Source organism: Armigeres subalbatus, chromosome 3, assembly GCF_024139115.2.
Source record: "Armigeres subalbatus isolate Guangzhou_Male chromosome 3, GZ_Asu_2, whole genome shotgun sequence".
Lineage (NCBI taxonomy): Eukaryota > Metazoa > Arthropoda > Insecta > Diptera > Culicidae > Armigeres > Armigeres subalbatus.
In genome coordinates this window covers 137,802,747-137,818,120 of record NC_085141.1, presented here as the reverse complement: position 1 = coordinate 137,818,120, position 15,374 = coordinate 137,802,747, and the positions used below count along the sequence as shown (strand labels likewise).

At 40.2% G+C, this 15,374-nt stretch overlaps 1 protein-coding gene across 3 annotated transcripts in view; it reads left to right on the top strand.

Annotated features, from left to right (window-relative positions):
* The window catches only part of LOC134221373 (trithorax group protein osa), a 535,812-nt gene that overhangs the window by 135,047 nt on the left and 385,391 nt on the right, over positions 1–15,374 (top strand). For all 3 annotated transcript variants that reach the window (XM_062700565.1, XM_062700566.1, XM_062700564.1), the window contains exon 4: positions 8,594–8,764. In XM_062700565.1, the coding sequence (XP_062556549.1) occupies positions 8,594–8,764 (171 nt within the window). The remainder of the gene's footprint in view (positions 1–8,593; positions 8,765–15,374) is intronic.

Here is a 15,374-nt window from a genome sequence, read left to right as displayed (position 1 = left end):
GCGGCATAATATTTGGGAGAGTAACTTGTAGTCGGCGTTCAGCAATGTGATTGCGCAATAGTTGCTACAATCCAACTTATCGCCCTTTTTGTAGATTGGACACACGACACATTCCATCCACTCCTGCGGCAGACCCTTATCCTCCCAATCCTTGCTAATTAACAACACAGATAGAAAAATCCACTGAAATGTACGCTAAAAATCATGCACATAAATGGAACATCATTATTATCGTAATTCCACACGGGATATAGCCTAAATGTATACATTATTTGGCGTGAATCGTCAAAATTGCATACAAGTTGTAAGCAATCTTGTTAGGAAGAGGACCATTTCAGCGTTGAATAGCGTAAATTTCCGCATGTCAAGTTTTACGCGCTATTTATTTTTCATTATTATTTTCTGTGAAGTGCAGCGCTCTAGCCAGTGCCTCACCACCGTGTTTAAACAGCTCTCCTGGTAGTTGGGCAACTCCAGGAGCTTTGTTGTATTTCAGCCGGCCGATCACAATACAACGAGAAAAGTGGATCAAGTCTGCACAGTCTCCCCTATCAATTGCACTATTGGCGGTTCAGATTAATCTTTTCAATTTTAGATATTCTTCCTGGTGCTTCAGGGAACAGAAAATTGTTTTATCACAATTACAAACCTCGTACTAAGAATCATAGGGGCGTAACTGCATTAATCCATTGCTCTTCGTCGATGTTTTCTTCATTGTAGCGAATTGCGGTAGTTTGCCGAAGATTCACTGGTTTGGTGTGATAAAGGATGATTGTATCTTGCACCAGACGCAACAATCACGGTTGTAACTGTTGATTTATAAACAAAGTTATGATTCTCAGCGCATAACATTTTGGTAAAACAAAAATATTTATTTTCAAATCGAAATAATGATAATTGCATTTATGATTGTACTGCAATCGAATTGAAAGGCGATATTTTAAATCCAACATCCATTTCGATCAATATTTTGGAATTTTTCAAAATTTAGTGTGATGATAATTTATACATTTGAAATAGCATAAATGTAAAAGATTCCAATCGTGATTTTTTTTTTAGATTTTGTTAGATTCGTTATATTTTGATAACTTTTGAATTTGAAGACGAGCCCGACGGACCTGTATTATAAGCAGGAGATCGAGCGTTCAATCCCAGGTTCATTGTAACTGAATTTTCATCATTTTTGTTTCGTTTTCTACCAAAACGATCCGTACTGATGTTCCTTTCGCACTAAAAATTCCAAAAAACTTCCTAAACCTTATAGCAAATCTGCATCTTTCTTAAGTAGGTGTTCAGCTAATCCAGTGATCGTAATTTTCACTCATTGTCACGAAAAGTGAATGTTCATTCACGCAGATTTTTGAGAAATCATTTTTCGGGGAAGAAAAACAGGTCTTATGAGTGATAGATAACCATGTTTCGCTTACTTCCAGTGGCGCAAACGTTTGATTTGCTCGCAGGACTACTCTTGGGATAAAAAGAAAGGGCAACAGTTAAAGTGCATGATTTTCGTTTCTTTTCTGAGTTCGTTAGAGAGAGTGGTGAGTGAAAGATGGTTTCCGCTACAAATTACGAAAAAAAAATCTCCCTCGACCCAAAAACGCTTAATTTTGTCTCATCGAAATTGCAGCTGAAACTGAAAGTCACTATTTGGTCACTTTTTCTGCAGCTGAAAGTCACTATTTTGAGCGGCATTGGTCGCTACCAGCCCTGCAATTGCTGCACGTAGTCTTGGGCTAGTCTACCGTCTTGTAGCCGCCCAATTTTTAGCCGCGGCGGGCGACTCCAACGCGTGTTGTACACCGTCGAGAGTTTTGAGCGCAGGCATACTGCAACGAGGTAGTGATCGGATTCAATATTCGCACTGCGGTAAGTGCGTACACTGACCCCACAATCATGGGTCACACACTAATATGGGTCATTTCCATTTGATCAACGTGCTAAATATAGTGACTAATAATTGTTACAAAGTGACCCATATTTGTGGGGTCAGTGTACGTTCGTGATCTCAGAGAAGAATTTACCGTCGATTAGAACGTGGTCGATTTGGTTTTCCGTTACTTGATTAGGTTATTTCCTTGTGGATTTTCTTGCGGGGGAAGAAAGTGCTTCGGATTACCATTCCGCGGCTTTGCAAAGTTTATGCATCGTTGGCCGTTGTCGTTCGATACGTTATGCAGACTATCCGATCCGATGACCGGTATATACATTTCTTCCCTTCCTGCCTAAGCCTTCATGTCGGAGCTTCATGGAGCACAATGTTGGATTCTTCGAATTTCACGACATAATTCGAAAAATCGAAAACCATCAGCGTTAAAGTTCATACAAAAAATGATCTATTTTTGGTTGAATGAAATGAATTATGGATAAATCTACTGTATATTTTGACGTAGAACTACGTATGTCTTTTCTATATTATGGAACACTTTGTGATTGTAAAAATCGGAAACCGTCACGAAAATATGTTAGACTTTGAACTTCAATATCTCATCCGTTTCTTTATGGGTTTCAATTTTTTTGACCATTCGATCAAGGTTGAGTCAACTCTTTTTTATATTTATCTAAAAATACTGTATTTTAAATATTTATTTAAGTTTATAAATAGGTAAACTAACCAATCACGTACATGCATCACAAGCACAGACATCAAAAACAGGCGGGTGTACATCTAATTCTCAGTTGGCGGACGCAGCGGAGCGGACACAGTAGCACGAAGGCGCTGGTAGCATTTTCGACAGAAATCCAATGTAATGTGTAATTCATTCTTGAAATTCCTCTCATTTTTTCACCGGCGCCTTACTTCCTGGACCGCATTTGAACCGATGGGAACCGGTAAATGGTTTTACCATGAATCGGTTCAAGGGACAATTATGGAAAATAAGCAAACCCCATCATGCGGCGTACCAAACTTCATGATTTCAAAAGTTATGGCGTTCCATGGTAGTTTTGTACTTCCTGAACCGTATTTAAACCGATTGGAACTGGTAAACGGTTTTACCATGTTCAAGGGACAATTTTGGAAAATAATCAAATCCTATCATGCAGCGTATCAAACTCCATGATTTCAAAACTTATGACATTCCATGGTAGTTTTGTACTTCATGGATTGTATTTAAACCGTCAAACGATGTTACCATTAACTGGTTCAAAGGACAATTTTGGAAAATAAGCAAACCCCATCATGTGGCGTATCAAACTTCATGACTTCAAAAGTTATGGCATTATATGATACCTTTGTATTTTCTGGGTAACATTTTTCTCCATTCGATCAGTACGAAAATTTCAATAGGTTCAAATATTGTCCATGAAGTGAAAAACTACCCGTCTACCGGTTTCAATCGGTGCAAGTACGATCCAGGAAATACGGAAATACTACCATGGAAGACTACCATGCCATAACTTCTGAAATCATGAAAATTTACATGCCGCATGATGGAATGAACTCACTTTCCCAAAATGGACCCTCATCCCGGTACTCTATCAATCCCTATACCGTTTCCACTCGGTTCAAATACGAGCCAAGAAGTACAATGCCATAACTTTTGAAATCATGAAGTTTGATACGCCGCATGATGGGGTTTGCTTATTTCCAAAATTGTCCCTTGAATAGGTACTCGGTTAATCAGTTTGCCGGTTCAAATACGGTCCAAGAAGTACAAAACTACCATGGAATGTCATAACTTTTGATATAATGAAGTTTGATATGCCGCATACATAATGGGGTTTGTTTTTTTTTTTCAAAATTGTCCAAACCGGTTAATGGTAAAACCGTTTACCGGTTCCAATCAGTTCAAATACTGTCCAAAAAGTACAAAACCAGCATAGAATGCCATAACTTTTAAAGTCATGAAGTTTGATATGCCGCATGATGGGGTTTGCTTATTTTCCAAAATTGTCCTTCGAACCGGTTTATGGTAAAACCGTTTGCCGGTTCAAATACAATCCATGAAGTACAAAACAACCATGGAATGTTATAACTTTTGAAATCATGAAGTTTGATATGCTGCATGATGGGGTTTGATTATTTTCCAAAATTGTCCCTTGACATGGTAAAACTGTTTCCCGGACCCATAGAACGCCATGATTTTTGAAATCATGAAGTTTGATATGCCGCATGATGGAGTTTGCTTATTTCCCAAAATTGACCCTTGATTCGATTCATGGTAAAACCGTTTACCGGTTCCAATCGGTTCAAATACGGTTCCAGGAAGTACAAAACTACCATAGAATGCCATAACTTTTGAAATCATGCAGTTTGATGGGTCGCATGATGGTATTCACCTATTTCCGATAAGTGACCCCGTAACAGGTTCCGGCGGAACGCGGTATACAGGCCATATTTCAGACCGATCAAATTCCTGATCAAATTTGGTATAGTTTATGCATCGTTTCTCTTCAAAATACCTAAAATAATCATTTCCGAAGTATGCGTTCTGGTATATCTCTGGTAACTCCGGTATCAAGTGGCCAGTCCTGAAAATCCATAGTCCATAGAGCCCATAAAACTTGAAAAAATTCCGCTTCTTTTGGTGAAAGTTGCAAAAAAATGTCGAAAGACAAAAAACTTACAGCCAAAAAGATTTTTATTTTCGTTTTCAAATAGGGGTTGGTAACGGAAGGGGTCCTCCTTAGCCGTGCCCTCCTTAGCCGGGGCCCTCCTTAGCCGTGCGGTAAGACGCGCGGCTACAAAGCAAGACCATGCTGAGGGTGGCTGGGTTCGATTCCCGGTGCCGGTCTAGGCAATTTTCGGATTGGAAATTGTCTCGACTTCCCTGGGCATAAAAGTATCATCGTGCTAGCCTCATGATATACGAATGCAAAAATGGTAACCTGGCTTAGAAACCTCGCAGTTAATAACTGTGGAAGTGCTTAATGAACACTAAGCTGCGAGGCGGCTCTGTCCCAGTGTGGGGATGTAATGCCAATAAGAAGAAGAAGAAGAAGAAGAAGAACGGAAGGGATAATGTATCAAGCGAAGATTAAAGCCAAGTTAGCCTTTTTTAACGGAAAAATTAAAAGCGTAATCATTTTGACGACAACAGGAAGAGCGTTAGTGGATCGGGTAGGCTTAATGGAGTTTAAAACTCTAAAATAGGCCAGTGGACGCTAGGCACTTCCACGGTAACCAGTTTAGGGCGTGCAGAGTTCGTGTTGTGGTAATAATACGATCGATCGTTTTAAAACGACACACCCAAACAACGGATTTCACGTTGTATTATAGCATATGTATGAAATATTGGCACAGGGTAAATGTCCGATTCTGGACCCCACTAGGAAGTGCATACAAATATCTGCCTATATTTATCACATGACACGTTTGTTACCACGATGATAAGCGCTTATTGTCAGCTTGAAACACATAGCAATCTAAGCCTTAACAACAACGATAAAATTTCAGAGCATTCTCGTAAAGCAGTTTGTACCAGTGTAGCTGATGAGAAACGTCGTTGATAAATAGAAAACAGTTAGATACCCTAAGGATCTCCCTGAAGGAACGCCAGAAGGAATCTAAAATTCTTCGAATGTGATGTCACGAATCATGACGAGGGCTTTCCTTGTATTCAAATACGATTTGATTCAGTTGAAAATGCACAATGACAGACTGGAACCGTGTGTAACTTCATCAAAAGTTGAAGTAAATATCTACTAGTTGTTGCTTTTCGATGCTTCCAACAACAGTAGGTATTGTTGAACTCTGAATTTCAAGTCTAGTCACTAAAAAGTCACTATTTGCATCCAAAAGTCACTAAAGTCACTATTTTTCCGAAAATAGTCACTAAAGTCACTATTTTTGCACAGCCTGTAGTGAAAAAAAATCAAAATAAACATTATTCGTACCTACTTTTATTATCAAACAAAAAGCAAATAGAAATCTCTCTCAATATATAATTATAAAACAATTGCTGATTTTCATACAAAATGGTCATGTTTGAAGATCATAATCTCGATTTCTAGCGACTAGATTAATGACATCTTTGGCATCCCAGCCTAAAATGACCTACATATTTAGTGAATAATTGTTGTAGTTGGAAATAATTATAAAGCCATCACTTTTATGTGAAGGCTGGGACACCAAAAATGTCCCCAATCTAATCCCAAAAAATCGAGATTTTATTCCTCAAACATGACCGTTTTGTATGAAAATCAGCGAATGCTTTATAATTATTTCCGGGGCGTTTTGTGAAAATCTTCAGGATACAGAAAGTTGCTTGATTATAGGCTTCTTTAAAAAAAAATAGATAGTGACACGGCGCCGCTCATTTTTACTAACGCGGGTGTTCGCTTAGTTCAATTTTACTGTGCTGCCCCTACTCGCAAAACAGTCCCATTTGACTTTTATTACTTTTGAGGTAACCCAAGGAACAGTGTTCATTTCTTATATACTTCCGTACTTCCATAAATCGTAATTGTAATTGTAATTATTTCATATTTAATTATTGTAAAATATTATATTGAAAATACCCGCATAACAGCCCCATTAAGAATTTTCATGACCTGATTGGACGGATCTAAACAATTTCAATCAAACTAAATAGTTTCACGGTAAACTATCAAATAAGGAACAACTTATCAAAATTTCAACAACATCCTTTGATGTTTCAATTTATTAGATTTTTTTTGAAGTTATACATGGAAGATGCAATTTGGACCTTCAATGGCAACTCAGTATGCGGAAAGACAGTATGAGACTGATATGCGAGTGGGGACAGTGTACTTAGGGTTAACTTCTTCACCTAATTTCATTTTTATTATTTCTTTTTTAACTTTAAGTTTTTTTAACTAGTCTGTTAGTGGGGGTCTCCAGTAGCTTAGAGAGCAAAGGTGTTGGATTGCCAATCCGGCTGAACCAACGAATAACTCCATGGTACTTATAAGGGTGTCGCTAAGTCACGGGCCTCTTGCTAAGTTCCATCCTCTTCCTGGCTACCGTGGAAGATAGGGGTAGCCAGTAGCAATAATCCTCATGATTTTTTTCATTTTTATCTTTTCTTGATTTCTGATAGCATTCTAGATAAGCATTTCAAAGGAAAAACATGAGTATCACTATTTTCCAGTCTACGATAAATAACCTAATGCAACTTGTAGTTCACTATCTGGTTATAAACTTCATCCAAAAGTCACTATTTGGTTACTTTTTCTGCGATTGAAAGTCACTATTTGGTCACTTTTTTAGTTATCGTTGGTCACTATTTTGAATGGCACTCATCGCTACCAGCCCTGTGCGGATCTTTTTAAAATTTACCATTTTACGGATTCCGCAAAGTTCTTCCGCAGCTGTCAAAGTTCTACCGCAAGCATGCAAATCTTCGACACACTGAAACAAAAACCTGGTATTTGGCGTTGACATCGTAGAGTGCAATGCCAAACAGCAGAGAAAAAGTACTAAGTGACAGCTGCGGTAGTTTGAATATTCAACCGGAAAAAGGAAAGTTTTCTCTGGAACAGCAATATTTGAAAATTATTATTATTTTATCATTATTGTAATTAAATGGCATAACATGTTTTTAAAGACACCTTCTTAGCATATCCATCTCGAAGATAAAGCAAACCGCAACCGATCACTTTAGATTTGATCATCATTCGAAATCAAATGCGTCGACCTATTCACGTATTCTCATCCCACAGCACCCTTTCAATTGCATTATGTTTGCATTCAATTTGGCGCCTTTTGGATAGATCAAATCGATTTTTTGATACGTATTTTTTTCATTTCTCCTATTTTTCATCATCAACTTTTCACCCTCCGTGCATTTGCGCGTAATTGATTGGATTGCGATTCAATTTGTTCCGTTCTGTTTCTCGCTCCGGCACCAGCTAACCATCTAGCAATAAATTCGAGTGCTCCCTAGGCACGCATCCCCCCGCGCTAAACATTTGGCAGTTTCGGTCAAAAAAGTCGATACCAATCTCCACGCCAGGGTGATTCATCTTGGTTTAGGAAAAAACGTCATTTAATTCGTGTAACTAACTTATCAATTCATTTAGAAATACAATAATAGAAATATGACAACTCCTAATGGATTATTTTTTTTAGTAACTTAATAATCTTCTCATGCTACTAAGTAGATTTGCCACATCGTTAGGTTTTCAAATTTAGTATAATAACAAACAATGCCTAATGCAGGACATAATGTAGAATTCTCTTGAAAAATAGTAACAGTAAAAATCCAAATAAATTCAACAAATATGGATACAAAGATGAAAGACTATAGGATGACAAACACTTGAGATGTAAGGCTTTTGAGTAAACGTATTCAAGTCATTGTATTTTTTAAATAATTGATTCAAATATCATTCCACAACGACTTCGGGAGGTTATATCGTTTTGATATTTATCGCTTCTTCACAAGTACGGTGTCACCCTGCTCCGCACCCGCTCGGTGGGTACACATCGATCCGGCAATGACCATTATCACCAGTGTCGGTTTTGTGCAATGTTATTTTTCCACTCGGGTGCAATCGTGGTCCCGTGGTGGTGCACCTACGCGCACAAAAACCACTGCGATGTGTGCTAATCGAGTTTTTTCCCTACTGTTTGAATTCATCCCATGTATATATTTTTTTCATGCGTTTTCTTTCTCTTCTTTTGCAGTACGAGCCAGTAAGGTCGTGGCCATCGCCGGCCGCAAGTCCGGGCCCAGGTGGACAGCAGCAGACACATTTACCTCCCTCGCCGCACGGTCCACCGCAGAGCCCGGGCCATCACGGGTCCGGCCCGAGTCCGTCCCCGCAACCTCCGCAGCCCGCACAATCTCCACACCAGGTGAGTGGATGGTGTTTTTTTGTTTTGTTGCGTTTAGCGCTATATTGGGGACTGTTTGTAGTCGGTTCGGAATTGGGCAAATCCGTTCCGGCAATAGAACTGCCAGACCCAATTCATTCACGCATATTGGACTCGAGAACAGCGGAGCTCAATCGCATGCAACATTGTCGGTAGGATAGTTGCCTAATAAGGGAATAGCCCGGAGATATTTCGATGCGGGGTTGTTTTGTAGTTTATATTGGGCGTTAACAATATTTACTTTTTTATTACGCTTCACATGTAGTCATAGCGAAGGAAATCGTTGTTTCTGCTGAAACAAGAACATGCATATAGTGGGTTTTACATTTTTTTGCTATCTCGGTTTTGCAAATCTGAATAATGATCCGTTGAATATAAAATCAGAAGACCATTGTGAATTCTCTTGCAAGATCTTTTTTGGAAACCTACATAGCAAGTAATAATTAAATTTGTAATACCGCCATCGGGGGTGACAATGGGTCTGGGGGGTGAGAATGGGTCATCGCTCTCACCGGCAGCCTGGAGGTCATAGATCAAAACCGTTCAAAAAGGTCTCTTATATTTTAGTCTTCTTGTCCTCGGATACATTCAATCCATTCTACAAGCATTGTAAGTAGTTGAAACAGTGACCCATTCTCACCCTCATTTGACCCATTGTCACCCCCGACGACGGTAGTACGTTTTATTTTGATGCACAAACGCCCAACCAGCGACTGTGAGATTTTCTAACAATTCTGTAAATAAAAACCAACCAAAACCTGTATAATAACTGTGCATGTGCGAAAATGTGGATTCTTATACAAGATAATGTTAGCTCACAAACAAATATTGCAAGCTTGCAAAATTGTAAGGTCTCATACAATATGTGTATAAGAATCTAGCATTTTCGCATATGCTAAGTTCTTATGAAGGTTTTGGTAGGTTCTTACACAATATTGTTAGATAATCTAACAATCACCAGTTGGGTGTAGGATCACGAATGGTATTCAATTCTCGCTAGGGTCTCATTCTCGGCTCAAAACCCAAACCAAAGATAGAAACATTGCATTGTTTTGCCAAAACTCTTCCGTAATTGTGTGTACTAACTCGAGAAATTACGGTGCAGCTAGTTGAAATTAATGTTAAAAATGCCGAAGTGCAATAGCCTGCCGGAATACTTACCGATACCCTATATCAGATCCGGTAGCAGGTCACTTTTTTCAAGCAAGTCACTAAAAAATTGCTCACTGTTTACAACTATTTTGAAACTATTTATTCCGGCAAGAATCTATGCTGCGGTTAATTCAGGCCTGGTAGCGAGTCACTTTTTAGTGACTTGGTCACTATTTTGAGTCTAGTCACTAAAAAGTCACTATTTGCATCCAAAAGTCACTAGTCACTATTTTTCGGAAAATGGTCACTAAAGTCACTATTTTTGCATTGCTTGTTGTAAAAAAGTTCAAAATAAGAATCATTCGTAATTTCTACTACCAAACCAAATCAAATGTGAATCTAGTAGCAATATATAAAATCTTGGAATATGCACCAAAGAAGTTCCAAGAGTGTTGTGAAAATCGTGAGGTTATTCCCGATTCATGTCAACTATGATCTTTTTCTTCACGAATGGAATTTGTTAAAATGCGAAAGGCTAACCTCAAGTAAAGAGTACAGAACTGAGGAATATTGGAACCAGAACCACGTCTGTTGATAAGCGTCAAAACCCTTCGGTGTAAAAGATAGGGAACAGCTTCAATTTCATCACATGACAATGATGTATATGTTTCTCAACGTCAGGGAGAATAATGAGCGATAAGTACATTATGATTATTGAATGATTGTTAAATCCATACATGATTGTTGAATCTGCCATGCGTTCCTTCGAGATAAGTCGCGAAAAAAAATATAGAGCGAGTTATGTCAGAAGTAATTCTGGCACAAGCTACTAAATTCAAGACTTTTTGATTGAAATTATTTCAGAAATATCACATTTTTATAAAAAGATTAAGTGTTTGGTTATAAGAATAGATATCCAAAAATCGAGGTGAATGAATTGGTCAGATTTTTAAAATCTGAGATAAAATAAAAAATAATTAGATTCAAAAGATTTTTTTCAATTTTTAACTTAACTTTTTAACCTTTCAACACCCATTTTTAATTAACTTTAATACTAAAGTCTGCCAATTAGAAATTAAAGTTTAATAGAGTTTCTGGATTTCTAATAAGAGACCATCGTTTTATTGGATTTCATCTGAATGCCACGTCGAGTTCAATATCTCAGAAACTTCATTTAAATTTGTTATTAAACCCTAGTTTAATAACAGGTTACTCCGTATTTTTTAAATTTCTTTATTATTTTAATTACTTTATATTTTTTAAACAAATGGTCCTACCAAAGATTTATAAGCCTCGCGAGTCCAAATAGTTCACCAGCTAGGAATCAATTAGATCATTTCATATCATTCTTTTTATACAGAAATCTTCGAGCTCATATTAAACAAAAAAAAAGTTGTAATTATTTTGTGACACAACTTGTAATTCACTACCCGTTCCCGTGACACCCGGTAGATAACTTCTCGTGGTGTGTTACTCAATATGAGGTACCACCATGGTCACATTGCTAGTTTCTGGCTGATCCAACGAATACCACCTTTTTTTTATTTCTTTATTGAGGTATTTTTTAATTCTAGATTAAGTTCAACACCGGGCAACGAATACCATCTTTAATATCCAGCTTCGTGGTACTTATGAGAGTGTCGCAGTTAATGACCTCTTGCTTCCATCCTCTCCCTCTTTACGATAAAGATGGGCGTGGCCAGTAGCAGTAACCCTCATGCTTTTGATGTTTTTTGCCTTTTCTTGATTTCTGATAGCATTCTAGATAAGGATTTCGAAAATAGATCACTAGCTTGCTATCCACGAATTATACCGTTACAATGCTAATGCAACTTGCAGATCTATACCCGGTTCAAAACTTCATACAAAAGTCACTATTTGGTCACTTTTTTGTCATCGCTGGTCACTAAAGTCACTATTTTGAACGGCATTCATCGCTACCAGCCCTGTTAATTCTAAATTGACAGAATTTCGATGCAAATATTACAGTTTTTATGAGACTGTAAAGGTTTGTGATGGGAAGGTTGTGACTAAACGTTATAATTTATTGTTTAATAAATTAGAATTTCGTTTGTTGAACAATGCTTTTGGAAAAAAAAATTGCGTGGGTTCCTTGTTTCCTTAATATTTTTTTGAAATCATAAGAGGACGAACCCCTAATTGTGTACCAAACTGACTAACATGTTTCGTACAATGGAGTCGATTTTCACGCAGGTATTTGGTATTTTCCATTAACTTTGTAAACCTACGTGGAATATAACCCACGGGCTCGCTTGACTGTGGATATACAACCGTAAAGCACATGTGACAATTCGGCAAATCAAGCATCCGAAAGATATACAATTTGCAAAAAAACAACATCTTAGCTTACATCTAAACAGGTAACACTGAATCAACAATTTGACGCCACAAAACTCGGTTCGAGGCCGCATCTCTACATTCTCAAATGTGCCCACGCTCGCCATGTCGTTTTGCACCTGGTCTGCCCACCTTGCTCGCTGGGCTCCACGCCGTCTCGTACCTGCTGGATCGAAAGCGAAAACCATTTTTGCAGGGTTGCTGTCCGGCATTCTTGCAACATGTCCTGCCCATCGTACCCTTCCGGCTTTAGCTACCTTCTGGATACTAGGTTCCGCCGTAGAGCTGTGCGCGCTCGTGGTTCATTCTTCGCCGCCACACACCGTTTTCTTGCACGCTGTCAATGATGTTCCTAAGCACCCATCTCTCGAATACAAATCAATGAAGCTCATTTTAAGGTTTTCTGAATCAGTTGGATAAGTTCCTGAATCTTCCAGAATAGTGCCCCCGGGGAAAATGTCTATTTTTGATCATTTATAAAGTCTCGCTTGCGACATCTCAATACTTATGATTTTTCAAAACAAAATCAATGAAGCTAATGTTGAGGGCTCCTGGGTAACTTGGATATGTTGCGGAATCTTCCGGGATAGTGCCTCCGGAGAAAAGGGCCTTCTTGATTATTTATACATCCTCGCTTGCGACTGTTCGGATTCTTCCGGAATGGTGCCCCTCGGAAAAATTGCTGCTTTTGAACATTTATGAAGTTTTTATATTTATGCGACATCTCAAACTACATAATATTGCAAAATAAGATCAATTGCTCTGGGGAACAGTTATAAATCAAAATCAATGGAACTTATTTTGATAGTTTCTGGAGAAGCTGGACATGTTCCGGAAACATCGCTTGCATCAGCTAAAGCTTCATGATTTTGCAAAAGAAGATCAATGGAGCTCATTTTGGAAGGTTTTTTACAAGTTGGACATTCATTCATTTATTTAGTCTACATCTAAACAGATAACACTGAATCAACAATTTGACGCCACAATACACGGTTCGAGGCCGCATCTCTCCATCCTCGAATACGCCCCACGCTCGCCAAGTCGTTCTGCACCTGGTCTGCCCATCTCGCTCGCTGCGCTCCACGTCGTCTCGTACCTGCCGGATCGGAAGCGAACACCATCTTTGCAGGGTTGCTGTCCGGCATTCTTGCAACATGCCCTGCCCATCGTACCCTTCCGGCTTTAGCTACCTTCTGGATACTGGGTTCGCCGTAGAGCTGGGCGAGCTCATGGTTCATTCTTCGCAGCCACACACCGTCAAAGATGGTCCTAAGCACCCGTCTCTCGAATACTACGAGTGCTTGGAAGTCCTCCTCGAGCGTTGTTCATGTTTCATGTCCGTAGAGGACAACCGGTCTTATTAGCGTCTTGTACATGACACATTTGGTGCGGTGGCGAATCTTTTTTGACCGCAGTTTCTTCTGGAGCACGTAGTAGGCCCGACTTCCACAGATGATGCGCCTTCGTATTTTGCGACTGACATTGTTATCAGCCGTTAGCAAGGATCCGAGGTAGACGAATTCCTCGACCACCTCGAAGGTATCCCCGTCTATCGTAACACTGGCATGTACTTTGTCTTTGACGCATTCACCACCAGTCCAACTTTTGTTGCTTCACGTTTCAGGCGGGTGTACAGTTCTACCACCTTTGCAAATGTTCGGCCGACAATGTCCATGTCATCCGCGAAGCAAATAAATTGACTGGATCTGTTGAAAATCGTACCCCGGCTGTTACACCCGGCTCTCCGCATGACACCTTCTAGCGCAAAGTTGAACAACAGGCACGAAAGTCCATCACCTTGTCTAAGTCCCCGGCGCGAATCGAACGAACTGGAGTGTTCGCCCGAAATCTTCACACAGTTTTGCACACCATCCACCGTTGCTTTGATCAGTCTGGTAAGCTTCCCAGGGAAGCTGTTCTCGTCCATAATCTTCCATAGCTCTACGCGGTCTATACTGTCGTATGCCGCCTTGAAATCAATGAACAGATGGTGCGTTGGGACCTGGTATCCACAGCATTTTTTGAAGGATTTGCCGTACAGTAAAGATCTGGTCCGTTGTCGAGCGGCCGTCAACGAAGCCAGCTTGATAACTTCCCACGAACTCATCCACTAATGGTGACAGACGACGGAAGATGATCTGGGATATCACTTTGTAGGCGGCATTAAGGACGGTGATCGCTCGAAAGTTCTCACACTCCAGTTTGTCGCCTTTCTTGTAGATGGGGCATATAACCCCTTCCTTCCACTCCTCCGGTAGCTGTTTAGTTTCTCAGTTTCTGATTATCAATTTGTGCAGGCAAGTGGCTAGCTTTTCCGGGCCCATCTTGATGAGCTCAGCTCCGATACCATCCTTACCAGCTGCTTTATTGGTCTTTAGCTGTTGGATGGCATCCTTAACTTCGCTCAAGGTGGGGGCTGGTTGCCTTCCATCGTCCGCTGAACTGACGTAGTCATCTCCTCCGCTGCCTTGACTTTCACTGCCTGTACCCTCAGCGCCATTCAAAGGTTCCTCGTAGTGCTGCTTCCACCTTTCGATCACCACACGTTCGTCTGTCAAGATGCTGCCATCCTTATCCCGGTACATTTCGGCTCGCGGCACGAAGCCTTTGCGGGATGCGTTGAGCTTCTGGTAGAACTTGCGTGTTTCTTGAGAACGGCACAGCTGTTCCATCTCCTAGCACTCCGCTTCTTCCAGGCGGCGTTTCTTCTCCTGAAAAAGGCGGGTCTGCTGTCTCCGCTTCCGTCTATAACGTTCCACGTTCTGCCGGGTATCTTGCTGCAACGTGACCGCCCGCGCTGCGTGCTACTCCTCCAGAATCTGTCTGCACTCTTCGTCGAACCAATCGTTCCGTCGACTTCGTCCCATATACGGACGTTGTTCTCCGCTGCGTCGTTAATGGCTGCTTTAACTGTATTCCAGCAGTCCCCAAGTGGGGCCCCATCGAGCTCACCCTCTTCCGGCAACGCTGCCTCGAGATACTGCGCGTATGCAGTGGCGACATCAGGTTGCTTCAGTCGCTCTAGGTCGTACCGCGGCGGTCGTCGGTACCGAACATTGTTGATGACGGATAGTTTTGGGCGCAGTTTAACCATCACCAGATAGTGGTCAGAGTCGATGTTAGCGCCACGATATTTCCCGAC